General features: G+C 41.3%; 1 protein-coding gene across 1 annotated transcript; it reads right to left on the reverse strand.

The window, feature by feature from the left end:
- Positions 1 to 2,695: 2,695 nt before the first annotated feature.
- Positions 2,696 to 16,835, reverse strand: LOC118408787 (replication stress response regulator SDE2-like). Its single transcript, XM_035809648.1, has 8 exons — positions 16,627 to 16,835; positions 14,751 to 14,868; positions 13,756 to 13,867; positions 12,772 to 12,941; positions 11,249 to 11,357; positions 6,893 to 7,066; positions 5,938 to 6,211; positions 2,696 to 3,807 (listed from the first exon to the last, which is right to left on the reverse strand). The coding sequence occupies exons 1-8, from the start codon at positions 16,726 to 16,728 to the stop codon at positions 3,583 to 3,585; spliced, it is 1,284 nt and encodes a 427-aa protein (XP_035665541.1). The 5' UTR covers positions 16,729 to 16,835; the 3' UTR covers positions 2,696 to 3,582.
- Between the last annotated feature and the right edge of the window lie 290 nt (positions 16,836 to 17,125).

Below are 17,125 nucleotides of genomic sequence, written 5' to 3' on the forward strand. Positions count from 1 at the left end.
GTAAAAAAGTGTCATTGAATTATGCAACTTCTTTCTTCTGTTTACCAGCGTCTCAGCTCTAAGTCTATGTCAAAAGCCTACCCTCAATGCTTTGTTGAGCGACAGGAGGTTTTCCGTGACAAGACGGCCACGGTGCTTATGGCAGTGAGAGAAGAATCGTCTGATGACATGGATGCAGACGAAGGTAACACTGGTTTCATACAATAAATTTTCTTTCAGTATACAGCAGGACTGTCTCCAGGACCCGTCCTTCTGTCCCAGGACGGAAATTTGCTAGTTGGGACAGAAAAATTTACACTATTTTACACCAGGAAATTCAACAACATGGTCTCCCAAACAATGAGTGGGACGGAAAAAGATTTAAGCTGGAGACAGCCCTGGTATGCAGGGAGTTAATTTCGCTGTGTAAAAACTTAAGGGAATTTCTTGATGGGAGACATTTGCATCATTTTAACAGAATACACACAGAATACACGCTACTGACTTTGCAGCAGTAAAGAGTTTGTCACAAACATAAAACTGCTGAAAATATTTAATGATTTAAAGTACGTGTGTTTGTGTATCTGACTTTTACCTGCGCTACATAATAATTGCAGTCGTAGAACAAAATTTATTAGTATTTCGGTATATTTGAGAAATTGGGCAAATTTATCTAAAAGCACCAAATTTGGCTTCCATAAAAATTGTAGTGTTTTCTATGGAGGCATCTCAATTTCTGTTCAGAATTGATGTAAATGGGGTTATGGGCCATTTTCTGACCAGAAATGTGTACTGGGTATGTGGGGCTTCTGTGCTCTGTAATTCAAGTGAAATGTAAGTGAAGTGAAATTTGATATAGGGGTGCATAGGATTATGTACACAGGACTTAATTTTTCTAGCTATGTTACTGGACTATATTGACTCAGAGTTATAATTGTAACCACACATCGAAGCAGAAGTAGTATTAATTATATTCCATTTTTTTCTTCTCCAGACTTGATCGAAAACCTGATGTACACAGCCCGCACAGGAATGGTCTCAATGTGGGCAAAATAAGTAGCATCTTCTCAACTTCTTAGCATTTAAGTTGCCAAATGATGACTTCTCTTTATTATGAGCCATGCTTTTCGCAAAGAGGTTGTGACTGTTGCTTATCAATATACGGAGATATTATTGTGATATGATATTTATGAAGAAGTACACCAAGGTCTCCTAAAAGGAACTAGTACCAAGCAACTTTGTATTCATTCATTTTGATGAGGTAGCATATATTAAGAGTATGCAGTATATAGAAATGCTGTACTGTTTATTATATTATGAGTTCTAACTTAAACATATTGCAAACAAAAAAATATTGACAAGTGTTTCGTAGCACTGGGTAAAAGCAAAGAATTATGCCCAAAGTTCCCCATGTTTGCTAGTTAAAAAGCCTTGAACTGATATCTGACTGTGTAGAAAATGTAAAACTTCTGAATCAGTACTGTTGAAAGAAGTTATACTATTGCTAACACTTTGCTTTCCATGTATAGTGACCTACAAATGTATATATAGAAATAGAACTATTACCCCTCTGTTTAGAGTGTATGAAATTTTCGTCCATACATGTAAAAATGTATAGTGTACAATGTAAAACTACAGTACTGTTGAAAGAAGTTATACTATTGCTAATACTTTGCTTTTCATGTATAGTGACCAGTCCTATAGATTCTGAAATAGAACTATTACCCCTTACTTAAGAGTGTATGAAATTTTGGTCCATACAGTCATGTAAAGAATGTATAGTGTATTGAAACACAGAGATATATCTAGTATTTCTAGCATATCTAGCAAGTGCTTATAAGTTATGTCACCAAAAATCAATATTTCCTGATTACAATCAGCCATAACAATATTATTGACAGAACATAATGTCCAGAACATGCACCCTTCTTCTAATTTTTGATTTCTGCCAACAGGTTATCAAGTTGATATCCACCCATGATACAATGGTTGCTTGTAATCAGGAACTGTTGTATTTTAGTTTCATTGGTGACAAGAAGCATTTGAAATGTTCCTTTTTCTGCATGGCACCAAAGAGGTATAATAGACGAATATATGTGCCATTGTTTGATGGATCTATAAGAAATTCAAATAAACATATTTAAAAAGTCTGTTTATTGTGATACCTTTCAACTAGGCTGTAGATTGTGTTGTCATAGCTTGCTGCATGTAATTATGGATATTGAAGGTTTTTAAGATTTAAGTCACACTGATTATGTATACATGCCAAATGATAAACAACATCTAACTTTCTGTGCTCTTTAGGGCAAAGAACTTAGACACACCCTTTAAGTTGATCATAAAACTTTTAATGCCAAAGCTGCTATTTGACAAGTATTTGCATTTTACTTTACTAACATAAATGGATAGTCTGTACTTGAAAAAAGTTGGCATTTTGAACCTTCCATAGTTTGCAAGAAGAAAGCTTGGTTCATATTGAACCCATGTTTAAGGCCATACCAATTTAATTAATTGGTTCACGGATTCGCTCGCTCCTATTTTTTGGAAACTCAAAAAAAAAAAAATTACCTCTGCAAATTTTCACCATTACTGAAACTAAACTTTCTGGTGTAGCAAACTGGCCTTTATATTATAAGCTCCTTAAAATGTGGGTATTATTATTGCAGTTATATTTTTTGTTACTGTACAGTAAGAGTGTTTCTGTACTTTCTCAAGCTGAAAACTTTTTATTCTCTTGGACCTTACCTTTACCCCAACTATTTTACAATTTTTCCCCCTGTCGCTCCATATTTTTTATGAAAAATCTGTGAACCAAGAAATTAAATTGGTGTGGCCTAAAACGAAAAAAATGAGACTCTAACCTACAGCAATTCTGTTTCCAGGCTACCACTATGCTACAGATACATAATCCTTGTGTAGTATTTTCAAGACTACCGGTAGCCATGTTTTCTGTCAGCCCTCTCACGACAAACAGTGGTGGCCACTACAAACAGAATTCTTACAGCTGGAAACATACTGAAAAAAACAAATCCAGTGTGGACTAGAAACAAAGTGACAACAGTGATCAGGTTACCTCAATTCAGTAGCCTGAGACATGTAAAAATGACATTGACTGGAAAGTAATAACCAGACTGACTTGAAACTTGGTTGACATTGAAAGAAGACTTCATACTTTACTTCCCCCAAATTTGAGGTATGCACTTGTATCTGGGTGAAGCTAAGGGCACAACCCACCGTACGTGCAAATACGTACTGTCTACATGCCAAAACGTGGGCAATCTTTTGGGATCCGTAAGTGGTATGTACCGCCTCTGTATGAACTTGTAGGGAATCAGACGGATTTTGAAGCACGCAGAGACGCCGTAGAACGTAATGCGCAGGCAAAACTTTGTGTGCCATCGGGCTGCAGATTTGCCCCCAGTACGTGCCGGCCTATACAGCCTGCACGTTTTCAGAAATAAGTGGCGGTCGTGGTTGGCTTAAAAAAACAAAACATACGGACAAATTGCACGTACGGCGGGTTGTGCCCTTAGCTTAAAGTGCAAACTCATTACCCTTGTGTCCTACACACAGTCTAGAGCAACTTAAGTCCACTGAGTTCCACTACTGCCTCTTCTTCCCCTTCCCCTTGCTTGGTTTAGCCAGCAGTGCAGGGTCGTACTGGTGTCTCTCCAGACCCTTGACGGAGAACAGTCTGGCGGCTCTCTCCTGTAGGGTCCCCCCACACTTCAGCCCCAGGGCCAGCAGCCCTGCCTTCAGCCTGTCCAGTCCCAGGGACTCCAGCTCCCCTGCTGAACTGTACTCACTCAGGTCCACGGCTTCAGGCTCCTGCAAAAGGCAACAATAAAACATTACAATATATATTAAGGCCACACCAATTTAATTTGTTGGTTCTCGGATTTCCCGACCCATTTTTTTCCGATTTGCAAAAAAATAAAATTTAGTCCCAAGAAAAATAATATAGGTTTTGCTATTGCAGACCTTTGAAAAACCCCATTCCAGGGGCACATATTGCTGATAAACCAATCAGAGCGCTTATTTGCAGTCACATGATCAGAACAGTGGTATCAAATCAAAGGAAGAGATTCATTGGATAAATCATGCCATGAAAAACTGAAAACTGGACTACTTTACCTTGTTTTTCTGTGTTAAATAAGTTCACCACAGACTTTTTGCAATTTTTTTTTCCGACCGACTGCCCCAATATTTTCTGGAAAATCCGAGAACCAAGACATTGAATTGGTGTGGCCAAATCAAAAGAGTTTTACTGAAAGTCTAACGTGGCATGGTATTGCATAGCGCTCACTTCAATTTTGACTTTCAGTTCTCATGTTATACTTAGGTTCACTTATGTTGACTTATGTCATTTGATTGTTTTGTAATCTTAAATTGACTCCAGGAAGAATAGATTTTCATTGTAAAGTCTAATTGGAGATCCCAATAAACAAACAAACAGTAAGAACATTTGGCTAAAAACCCAGAGGTCCTGGGTACTGGTCCCCTGATATGCTCTGATTTTGTGCCCTCGTGGAAAAGGCTCTTTATACTTCACTCAGGTGAAAATGACTCACCGGTACCTAGCTTCGTTTAGGGACATCCCTCGGATAGTTCGTTAAATGGAGGTCCCCTGATAGAGGAGAGACACCTAGAAACATGTTTAAGAACCCACCCTACTTGTCCAAAGGAGTAGGTGTCCTTCCTGGTGTGAGTGGTTCAATTAAATCTGTCTGGATACTGATTGTGCTGTTTCAGTTGCCAAACTGGTCTGGAATGCCGCTTTAAGGCCGCATTATACGCTCCTCAACAGAGCATTTTCAGCATTAACCAGGCACTGAGTTGTTTCCCACTGGACATTGCATTAATGCCGAGTTGAGGCCGGGCCCATTAATCATCACTTATCATCTGGGTCTTTCCCTGAGTGCAGGAGAGGCCAGTACCCCACCCCTGACAGCTAGCTAGTGGGGGTGGTCACGCCACATTATGCCTCAGGAGTACTTGTCTTGCCACCCTTCCAAAACACATGTGCCTGAAATAGGTCCAGGTCTTTTCTTCCTCCTCTCTTCAAAGAGAATGAAACTATGTGTACTATGGTAACTTTAAATGCTGACATACAGGTCCTGCAACATTTTGTAATTTTTAACAATAATGAATGAATGAATGACCTTTATTGTACATTTGTGCTCAAACAAGCTAAGTACAGGTCGTAGCGCTAGTGATAAGGTACAATTTTGATATAAGAAAAAGGTATCTTATCACCTCTACATATGCTAATACATTCTTAAGTATGTACAAGTCTGTTGCAAGTCTGCCTTGGATGACCCAGTCACTTAAAGGTCAACTGTCTTTCCTTTCACCTCCTACAACTGCTGTGATTTAGCAGTCAGCCTGGCAGAAAATGTGAGGAAAAGCAAAAGCCAGTCTGTCTGATTCAGTCAGACCAAATGACACAGTGTCAGATACCCTGTGCCTATATGTAGTCACTGTGTTCCCAGTTCCCAACAAGAAAACAATGATAAGGTGGCTGGGGATTAACCCATGTAGCAGTTGTTAATGTACGGGTCAACCGTAACTAATAGCTGTGGCAGAGAGTATTAATGCTCTTGTAATGCTCACTAATTGGCTCAAGACACTGCCTGGCTGACAGTTGAGGGAGGGGTACATAGACAGCTATAATAGGTGCGAAATCACCATGGCAGAGTGCCCTATGCTGGCCTTAATGCTGGTATAATGTTTCTGGCCTTAAAGCGGCATTCCAGACCAGTTTGGCAAGGGTGGTGTGTTTCGTTATAAGGCAGTTTACAGGATATCAAATACAAAGAGTGTAAGTCACAACAGTCAATACGTTTGTATCATGTACTGGAATAAAGATATCCTTCTGAATAGGACTTCTTGTCAGTTCTATAGCTTCTTCATTTAACCATGGAGGTTGAAAAAAGGAACATCCTTGGAAGAACCTACCACTTCTTTCTTAGGCTCCTTGTTGCTTGTATCAGGAGAGTCATTCTTCGGTGGACTCAGCATCTGAAGTAGACCAGGTGGCTTCTCCTGCATACCAGCTTTGCCATCGCTAGAACCACAACTGGGCTCAAGTTGTGACTTCATACTATCCTCTTTAAAAGAACTTGAGTCTTTTTCGTAGACTGCGTCAGATGAACTTGTATCGGTGTCTTCTGCACACGAGGAGGCACTACTGCTAGCTGCTGCTGAGGCACTGCCTGATGCTGCACTGGTCCTGATGGCAGAGACACCAGTGATGAACTTGGTTTTAGTTCAAACGTTCAGATATTAAAATATAATAACAGTCTAGCAACTAACTAGATAGTTGTATTGTTGACAATACAGTTAAATGCTGGATCAATAACAAATGACTGACAAATACATGTACATTGACTCTAAAAATCAAGTGACTCTACAATTCATTAAAATTGTACTTACGGGAGGTAATGTTTCCAAATTGGTGCTTAAATCTTTCGTTACCAGTTGCAATTATATCAACATTCAATGCTATTCCATGTATCAGTTCAATGGGTATACATCAATGTTTCTTTTCTTCTAAAATGTGACTGACTGTCTTATGATGGAATGATTTGAAAGATATTGTCTTTGTTTCAAAACATAATTTCATCAGGTTGGTATAGAGTACAGTGGAAGCCGCTTAATTGCACAGCCTATTTCTCAGTCAATTTGGTGCAATTATTCGGCTGGTGCAATAATGCGAAGGTATCCAGCAGGACCGCACCGGTTTGGGATTCAGGGATTCCGTGCAGTTAACAAAAGTGTGCGTTAATCCGATGTGCAATTAACTGGCTTCCACTGTATAGGATATAGGAGAAGCCCTGAGGAAGATGTCTGAACGACATCGAAACGGAAGCAATGTGAGTATAGAATTTGAGCTAATAAGTGCAGTACTTACTGTTTGGCACTGGCCTTTCCCTGGGACTGCTGAGATCTGAAGTGGTCGCTGGAATCCCCACTGGAGCCGCTGGAGTCATCGTGCGAGGCAGCAGCTTCCATGGGTCTGGCCGAGTCATCATCATCACTGTCACTATCAAGACTGTCCAAGTCATCCATCCCCTCTAGACCAACCCTGGAAGCATAGGGGGTTCTGTTAGCATCCATACTTGATGTGATATACACAAAATACTAGAAGCATTTTGAATACTAGAATACAAGGGCGCATATAGATGAGTCCTGCATTTACCCTTTTTTGGTTTAGATAAAGCTTGCAGCCCAAAAAAGTTTTTAAGGAGGGTTTGATTCTTTGATAGCCAGGTTACACAGTAAAGAAAGTAGAATACAACTTTTTCCCCGCAAACATGAAAAATGTTGATGTGACCCTCTGACAAAAAAATCCTTTGAATTACATGTGGTGTAAAAAGAATGAAGTGACCTTGTGGGTATTTATAACCATGTAATACCATTACTTTTTACTCTACATTTTCAAAATCTCATCACCCTTCCGCACCATTCCCACAAAGGTCACTTCGCTACCTCGGCATTACCATTACCATTGCCATTACTACTACTACAACTACAACTACTGCCATTACCATAATTTTACACTTAGGGACCGTACGGCATTTAGCGAGGGGGGAGGGCCGGTCGCCAGGGGGGGGAGGGCCAAGCAAAAAAATATTTTGCCAGGGGGAGGGCCTAGCAATTTTTTTTTTACTTGGGGGGAGGGCCAAGCAAAAAAAAATAGCTTGGTCTGCCAGCAAAATATGTCCCTTAAAATCCAAGAAACGGCGTTTCAGAGGGTCAAGATTTCAAAATTTTTCTGGACCTCTGCAAGGGATCGCCCGAGGTTGGCGCTCGGGATACAGTGAAAATGCGAAAGGGAGGGGGCGGGGCTTATGCATGACGCCCTCGAAAACCTTCTTCACGCACAGAAATGTTATTAAACTCTAGATTAGTCTGCCAGCAAAATTTACCCGTCTTATTGCCCTCAAAATGTAAGAAATGTCGTTTCAGAGCTCGAGGGTAAATATTTGCAAATTTCCCTGGATCCCTTTTGACGTGACCGGCCTCGCGCCTTTGATGACCGACATCGTGATAATGTGTTTGGGGGGGATTTAATTTTGTATTTCTAAATTGAAATGCTATTAAAGTTAGCTTTGTTTGTCAGCAAAATATCTCCTCAAACTGAAGGAAATAGCTTTTAAGAGGGTCAAGATTTCAAAATTCTCCCGGACCTACCTTGCGATTCTTCGTGCCTTTGGCGCCGAACATGGTGTTCGGAACGTCGTTCTCAAAAACTTGAAACCCTCGTATTTTTTTTTTGAAATGTCATCTAACCAGCAAATTTTCCCATAAAAAAGCAATGCAGGAAATCGTGGCAAAAAAAGCGTGGCATTTCTAAAAGATCTCCTGCAAGTCTGCGGTCTCACGCCCGCCGGCGGCTAGAGAGAGGCGACCGGTCTTACCCCGCCGTGGGAAAATCAGTGTCACGCGTCGGCGCCCCCCTCCCCACTACAGTTTTGGAAGTCGAATGATCTCGAATCGTGCTTGTTTTGGTTTTCATTTTTTCCCCCCGATTTCCGTAAGTTATTACCACCACAGAACCAAGAAAAAGTCCAAAATATATGTAAATTGAAAATAGTTTTCGTCAAGCCGCTCAGGCCCGCGAGCTTGCAATACGTAAATTTAGGGAGCGGGGCGCGCGCCGCTTCGTGGCGCAAATCTACTAGAAATCCAGGTACAAATGCTTTTTAGGTGTTGTTTTAATATCAAAACAATGAAATAGCTTCTATAAAGCAAATATTTATGCCTCTATGAAGCAGATATTTATCCCTCTATTTAGCAGATATTTTGAGCCATTCTGTTTTCCTTTTTTTACTAGGGGTGGGAGATCTGCTTCTCGATGAAAATCATGAAAAAGTATGACGTAAAGCACATTTCCAAATGCGGGAGCGCAGTGTTTTATTGGCGTCTTGAATATTTTTTTCAAAGTTGATAGGAGGGGGGAGGGCCAAGCAAAAATATTTTGTCTTGGGGGGAGGGCCTAGCAAAAAATAATTTACCTGGGGGGAGGGCCATGCAAAAAGTTTTTGACCCGACCCTCTGGCGACCGGCCCTCCCCCCTCACTAAACGCCGTACGGTCCCTTAGGCCACAGCAAGTAAATTTTATGGATGACATCAGCACGCGCATTTATTTTCACCTGGTTTCAGAAAAAAATCCTCTTCGGGGATGGTCAGGTTGACCAAAATAGGCAAACACGCTGTGTTGTAGCCTAATAATCATACTTGTAGAACTGACAATAGGGAGGTAGCCATGACTATAGTCAGAAGTGAAACTTGTTGGGTCCTTGGGTAAAAGTGCCACCAATATGGAAGCCATGAATGTAGTTGCCAGCTTGGCAAGTGATACAGGTGTACCACACTAGTATCACTTTTACTACACTAGTTCACTTCTTTAATGCTTTAAGGAATGAATGCCTTGTCAGTTGTAATGCCATGTTTTGTCACTTCAAATTGTGTAATTATACTACCTTCATGGTGTCTATTTTGAAAATGTAGCTACAGTGAAACCTGTCTATAGGGGTCACTCAAGGGACTGACCAAATTTGGCCCCTATGGGCAGGTGGCCCCTATAGGCAGTATAGCCAAAAAGGTACATTTCACCACAAGCAATAAGTGACAGGGCATTCAGCTTCCACTGAGATACTGAGTATTTATTGACATATTATTAAGGTTATACATTTAAACTAAATATGAGTTTAAAACAAACAGTTTAATCAAATAGATTTGTATTAACTACTACTGCTCCCTTATTTCTGTATAGTCAAAATGTCATTAGCTATTAACAGAGAAGACAGTGTACTATTATTAGACATTAACACTAATCTGAGTCCGACCGACACCTGCTCCGAAATCAGCCGCTAGTTGACGGGGGGACTTGCCGTTCTCGGAACGCCGAATGCATGACCAACGTCAATGCGTGTCCCTCGGGAGTCGAAGCCTTCGACATCGTATTTCTGAGTCAAAACTGACAGACATTTGCTTGGTTCTCTTGTCTTTTATACAGTTAGAATTGTCTGAACACGAAGTCAGCGCCGCCATTTTCCTTTGTTCCTCGATCTGACTTTTCTGGGTAGCTTGGGTCACAGCGCGCGTCTTCGGCAACTTTGCCAATCGAATAGACAAATCGTGTAAATTCCGCTAGTTGCCGGCAAAAATTAGACGTTCAATCACTGCTGATCACAAGTTCATAATCATTTCTAAACATCAAAACGCCACAAAAACTTTCACTTGTTCAGGAAGGCTCGGCTTGACTTGTCTGCATGCGCCATTATGCCAAGGTGGTCACGTCGAAATAAAACTGTCTCTACGTAGGCTTATTTCTTTGACAAAAATCCAACTTCGTCTAGTTCTTACATAAATAACGTCGATTTAATTGATTCTTATCGTTTTTATACCATAATCACCGTATTTTGTGCTATAAATCAGAATTCTTGTTGCCACATTTTACCTTGGCAAAAATGGAGTCGTCCACTGACCCCAATTGACCTTGTTTATCTGCTGAGGCGGCGCCATCTTGGAAAATTTACGCAAATACAATTCCGATATTTTTGGCCCGCGGAATACGAAAATTAGACCAGCGTACATGGATTTCAAGAGCCTATAACATCAGATACATGAACGGACGGTCTACTTGTAAAATCTGTCCATATATTCTTTCAGTCTGCACAGAAATGACGATGTAGAGAAGGGTAGAGTGCAAAGACTGAAAGAGTCCGAGACGAGAAAAACGCCAACAACACGTTGGTGGAAAAACTTCGCATAAAATCACATAATTTTGTAAAATGTTTCTTTATTCAATGTTTCCTTCGTAAATCGTCCAAGTTGAGCCTACATTTTGCTGATGTAGTGCAGAAATTGAAAAAAAGTGAACCCCGCGTGGGTTTTAGCGCGGCGTAACGCGGCCGGCCAGTCGCGCCGGTGACCGCTATCGGCAGTGTTGGCATAGCGGCCGGACTGAAAATCGGCTGGCCGCGACCGCATTCGACAGGTGACCGCTATAGACTATTTCTTAATGCTTAGGTCAATGGGAAAAATCCAAGGGACCGGCAAAAAGTGACCGCAATGGCCAGGTGGCCCCTATACTCAGGTGACCCCTAAGGCAGGTTTCACTGTATCTTGTTTTTTACCAATCTTGTTATTTTTCCACTCTGCATAGGATGTCATCCGTAAAATTTACTTGCTGTGGCCTAAAATAAAACCGTGGCTAGATCCCTGTACAGTCACTACAATACCAGCATAAGAACATACCAAGTGCAGAGCTTCTTTGTACCAGAGCTGGCCGGGCCTGCCTTCCTCTTCTGGGAACCTCCACTGGCAGCTGCTGCACCACTGCCAGATGGGCCGGCTTGCTCAAGTCCTGGGGAAATACAGAAAGTCAATTGAACTGGAAGTCAGCATTTCCGCCAGAGGGCCGTCCACTCGTCAAATGATGGCTTGGATGCAAACAGAGGCGGCCCTCATAAAAAAATTGCGACCCACATTGCCAAGAAATCGGTACACGGAAAGCCGCACACTGTTTTGCTATTGTTATGATTGTTGACAATGTGTGTCGGCGCCCTTTCGCATATGAGAATCTCATTAAAAAAACAGATTTTCACGGTCTCAGTTCAGCAAATGTGCCCTGACGCTATGACACAGACATTTCAAAAACCTGGTGGTACTCTTAACATATCGGTCGACCTCGCTATAACACTACAAAGTAAATGTTGTTATTGGGAGAAAATAAGATGTGGTAGTTGAATGGAATAACGATGTGAGCTAGAGGAAAAACACATAGTGCTATGATGAAAGGTCCTCAATTGATTGACAAGCTGCCATGAAGGTAGAGAGACAGGGATGCACCGTTTTGCCTGTGAAAGTTAAGCTAGCTTTGATGTCAAATAATAGCCAACGGCTGTACAAATTCTCCTTTGAATGTAAACTAATAGTTGGAGTCTTTTGGGCCAAAGATGAGGGCAACATTCCATATAAGGGCAGATGTTGGATTTGTACATTGAATATAATGCCAGGAGTGGTTACTAACTCAGAGAAGCAAGCCAACTTTCGTAGACTTAGATATAGCTTCTCGAGGGTTTCTTTGACACTGAGAGGGCACACTTTCAAGTCTACTAGCGAACATCTCTTCCAGAGAATTATCCTGAAGCAAAATAACTGTGTATGGGATTTCTGAGAGGAAAGCCCTTGAGGAAAGCCCTTCAGCTACAAGACAACCAATGTTAATTGTTTCTTCATCCTCTGTAATTTTGGTAGATTTAGTAATAAACTTACAAGCACATTAAAGGGGAAGGACTAGCAAGCAAGGAAACTTGCTGACCTATGTGCCATTATACAAGGGTCGCAACAACAACAAAGATACATATAGAATTCAACACGATGTATTCCGTATCATCCGAGGTATCAGCCCGACCGTGGGTCGGATAGCCCTCCTCGGGAGGGCTGGGACCGAGGGTGATGCGGAATACACTGTGTTGCATTATATTTATGTCATAACCACCTGAGAAAACGCATATTTCGATGCGAAATGCACCAGAAGTTGAGAAAATGTTCAGGAATTCTAACACCCGAATCAGGTATTCGAATGTTCAACCGTGCCGTATTCGGCCTGTTCGAAATAGTTTGATTTACTAGAAGGAAGCCTGTGTGATACAACTTTCGAACCTGTGTGATACGGAAAGTTATCACATGGTCCAAAACACCCTTATCGAACGTTTTCATGTCACAGGTATGACATAAAGTACAATACATATGGCCTGTGGCTGTATCTTCTATACCTTTCTGAAGAGAGTCGGACATTCCCTCTGTGATCTGTCTCTTCTGTCGCTCGTACTCTGGATCGTTGAAGAAGTGCTTGTTCCTGCCGAGTCGCTCCTCACGTTTGCGTCTCTTCTCTTCCTCCCGTTCTCTCTCCCGCTCTGCCTTCTTACCCAGCCATTCCTGGAGTCTGCAGTGGATAAGAATTTTGGGGTTAGGGATTTTTCTTGTTGGACCTGTTGAAAAAGTGAATGCAAAAGATTTGGGACCAATTAGAAAAGGAATATATATACCGGCAGCCGTTCATACACATTTTTGGGGCTTACTGGTCCAAGAAAGTAAATGAGAATGAAGTTGCCCATTTATAAGTTTCCACAGACAATCAGGTCCAGGATTAAGTCCGGACCTGGACCTGATTCCCTGGACCTGAACCAAAGCTTATCCTGAATTGACTGTGATGATGATGATGATGACTTATCTGTATTTGGGGTGACTTCAAGTTTACAAATGCGTCAATTTGACTGTCAAAACTTCTTAAATGGGGACCGATAAACTCAAGTGGTCACTATACACAGGATTGTCATTGCTCGCATCAGTTGGAAAAATCATCCAAGAGACCACCAAAAAGTGGTCACATAGTTGCCAATGACGCGCTCTTGTAGAGATTGACACTTGTATAGGACTGAAGGTATTTACCGTTTATAGGGTTGGCAAATGTTTCCAAAACAAGGATGCAAATTGATGTCCACCACTGACAAGGGATTTAGCACTGTAAATGTATATAAGTTTGCGGGGATTTAATTTTACGGCAGCAAGAAAAAGGACTTCAAAGTTTTAAATTTGCGGTAACACCATGCTCTGTAGTCTCTTACTGCCATGGAAAAAAGTTTGCGGTGGTTTTAAGTTCGCAGTGAAGCGGCCACCACGAAAACCGCGAACATTAATCCACCGCAAAAGTTTCTGCATTTACAGTACTGAGAGGAGATACTGAGTTCAGAACCAACCTTTTCTCATCGTTGACGTCCCTCATCCTCCTCCCACTGAGATCCCTGCAGGCCTCGTGGTTGGTGGTTTTCTCAATCTGTGCTCCGATGGCTCGCAGCATGGACCCAAAACCTGTGCGTTGAAGACAGACCAACAGTTAGACCTGTCCTTGGACTTATGAACGACTTACCATGGGCCATAGTCCTCTTTTCACCCACAGTAAGTCCACTGGTCTGAAAATGGACTTACTCAGGGAGGACTGAAGATGTTAGGGCCTTACTCTGGATACTAACTTGCACCCAAACTAACACCAACAGTTCTCAAACATGGCAAAATCAAACAATCGTTCGCTTGCATCATATAAAATGGGGTGGACTTAAATGAGAGTAACTTCCTCTCTGACACTAGTTAGTCCACGTTCAGTCTAAATTCATACTCTTTTACTATTTTAGGTCCAAGGTTTATGTTACAATACACTGAAACAAGACTTCATGAAAGTACTAAACCAGTATTTCAATATTCTTCTCTGCCAGGAAGTCTTCTTTATAATCATTAAAAACAGGTTTATCTAGCTTACACTAAGAGAAAAGCTTCCTGTATGAATGGAACCTTTATTTATTCAAATTGCAACAAGGGCAATACAATGTAGACACATAGGCAGCAGGCTGATATCGTGACCACATGCATACATATACAATACAAACCTCATGATCATCATTGACCAGTTTTCTCCTCTATCCATCCACAGGGCCCAAAAAATCAAACCCGTGTGTCATGCAAACTACACTGGTGTGAACTGAACAAATTTTCACAAAAATATGAAATTTTAAAGCCTATCTAATAAAGTCTCCAATTTAGGCTAAGGTTTCACGGGAAAAGCGGATTTTAAAGGATTTTATTTTTAGGTAGCACCATCTGCTCTGAACCAACTGTCAGAAAACACTTGCTATATTCTGTATTCTTTTTACTGAAATTGTTTCAACTTTCAACAATACTTGGTATATGATATCCATACCTCCTTTGCCTCCAACCAGCCGAGGCCAGACCCTGTACACCCCTCCCGGCTGAATGGTATCCTCCTGCTGCACAATCTTGCCATGGTGTGTCACCACAAGGTCTTCAGTAGAAACTCCCTGTTTGAAAATTACAAAATTGAAAAGAAATTCAGAAATTGCACATCAACATCAAGTTCATTTATTAATTACTGGCATATGTAATTGTCGAAATACAGACCATATCCACCCCAGGGGTGCCTAAGCATTTCCACGAACCTTATGAAATCCGTACTAACCTCATGTGATACACACAAATCCTTATGCAAAAACACACAAATCACTATGCGACACATGAATCACTATATGCAAAAATGCACAAACCTTTTGTGATATGCACAAATCGCTATGTGACATGCATGAACAGGGCTCGAAATACCACCTGCATCTGCAGGTTAGTGCAGGTAAAATTAGAGCTGTGCAGGTATTTCTGGTGTCTACCTGCGCCTAACCTGCACTGGTTCATGTACTGGGTTTTATACATAAATGTCTTATGGTGCAGGTGTATATGGATTGTTATTAGCTGCATTGACTGTTACCACCTATAAAGTATAAAAGAAAAAATAGCAATGGTTCCTGAGCAATTTTAGTATGATCCATACTTCCTAAATTCAGAGTGGTGCAGGCATAATTTGTCTGGTGCAGGTAATTTTCAATGTTACCTCCACCAGTGCAGGTATGCAGAAAAAAGTATTTCGAGCCCTGATGAACCTTATTCAAACCGGCCAATTACTGCCAGGGTTAGCCTGGATACCATAACCCAACCTCAAATATCTTTGCACGATAGATACTTGAGATCGGGCTGGGGTTTGGTAACCAGGTGTAACAGTGGTGTTCAAGGACTGCTAAACCGAAGATGCCTAACGGCTTAAGCCTTTTGGCCGAACGGTTTGCACGTTCGATTTGTGATCCGGCTGCCCGGGTTCGGCGCGGGTTCGAATCCCGGGAGCCGGGGTGTTGTTTCTTTCTGTTCTTACTCGCCCCTCTCAATTTCTACAATGGGGCACCGACTGACTAAATCTCTTCATACAATCTCTAAGGTTAACTAGCATGACAATAGGTTGTATAACTCTGCCCATCACAGGTAAGCTGGTTGGATGCTGTCGGCATCCAGCCAATCAGGGATTACCAAATATGCTAATGTAAGCTCCTCCTCATATGGTCTAGACAGTCATTACCTAATTATCTCATATGTCAAAGGTCATGGCCGTTACACAGGCTATGCCAGGGTCTAAGTGCATATCACATAAGATTTGTACGATTTTCATAACGTTCCAGCAAATGTTTGGCACCGCTGTACTCAGCTATTTGTTCCTTTTAATTACCTAAAGAAAGATTCTGGGAGAGTCTAAAGGTACATGTATTGTTTTGGCAGTGTATGTTTATGTTTCCAGACATCTGTGGTCAGCACAACTTAAGAACAACTGGATGGATTTTGACCATTTAGCATGAGGGAGGGTCTGCATGAGGGGAATCCTGGAAATGATTTTATTAATTAATTATGGTAAATTTAGTAGAGCTGGCAATGCTAAACAGTGAATTCAAGTCAAGAAGGCTTGTTTCCGAAAGGTTTCCTACTACATCCAAATTCTCGCCAAGACTATGACACGTTTCGTATACTGGACAACTTACTTGTCTTGGCTGGGTCTGTTGTTGGGTCCGTTTGATTTTAGCACATTTGTTTGGGGCTAAGGTTATAAGTCTCTACATCTGATAAGGAATGCGTCTCATACCAATTACCAAGAACTCTAACAAAGGTAACATCGTTGCCCCCCACCCCCACCCCCAGCCCCTCCCATGCCATAGTAGAGAAAAATTCACGTCTCGAACTTCTCTTACCTCATTTGCACAGAGAAACCGTTTCAGAGTCGATCCTGTCGATGTACGGTCGATCGTTATACAGGAGAACCTTCCGTGAAGCGACGAGACGAAAATATCCATAGTTTGTCAATAGACAGACAACTAGAAACGGCCAAATAGTTCACTAGAAAATGGAAAGTGACGCAGAACGAAACGACTGCGTACCGGAAACACTACGAGGTGGGCATCTCTATTTCCGGTTTAGTGAAGAATATTACACTATATCAAATGGGTGTTTATTTTATGTAAAAATAGTCTTAAAACATAAGAACATTACAAAGTGATATTATTTTTCTGATTTAAAACATCAATTTATCATGCATTATTTGTATGATTAGGATATTAACAACTTACGTCAATAGTAAATATATTAAAACTATCTAAGTTCTACCTATCAATATTCGTAATAGAATCTTCCCTTCCCTGTATGCTTTTCGGTTTTGTGTACTGTGACCTAGCTACCAACCCGGACATCTCT

This window comes from Branchiostoma floridae, unplaced genomic scaffold, assembly GCF_000003815.2.
Source record: "Branchiostoma floridae strain S238N-H82 unplaced genomic scaffold, Bfl_VNyyK Sc7u5tJ_408, whole genome shotgun sequence".
Lineage (NCBI taxonomy): Eukaryota > Metazoa > Chordata > Leptocardii > Amphioxiformes > Branchiostomatidae > Branchiostoma > Branchiostoma floridae.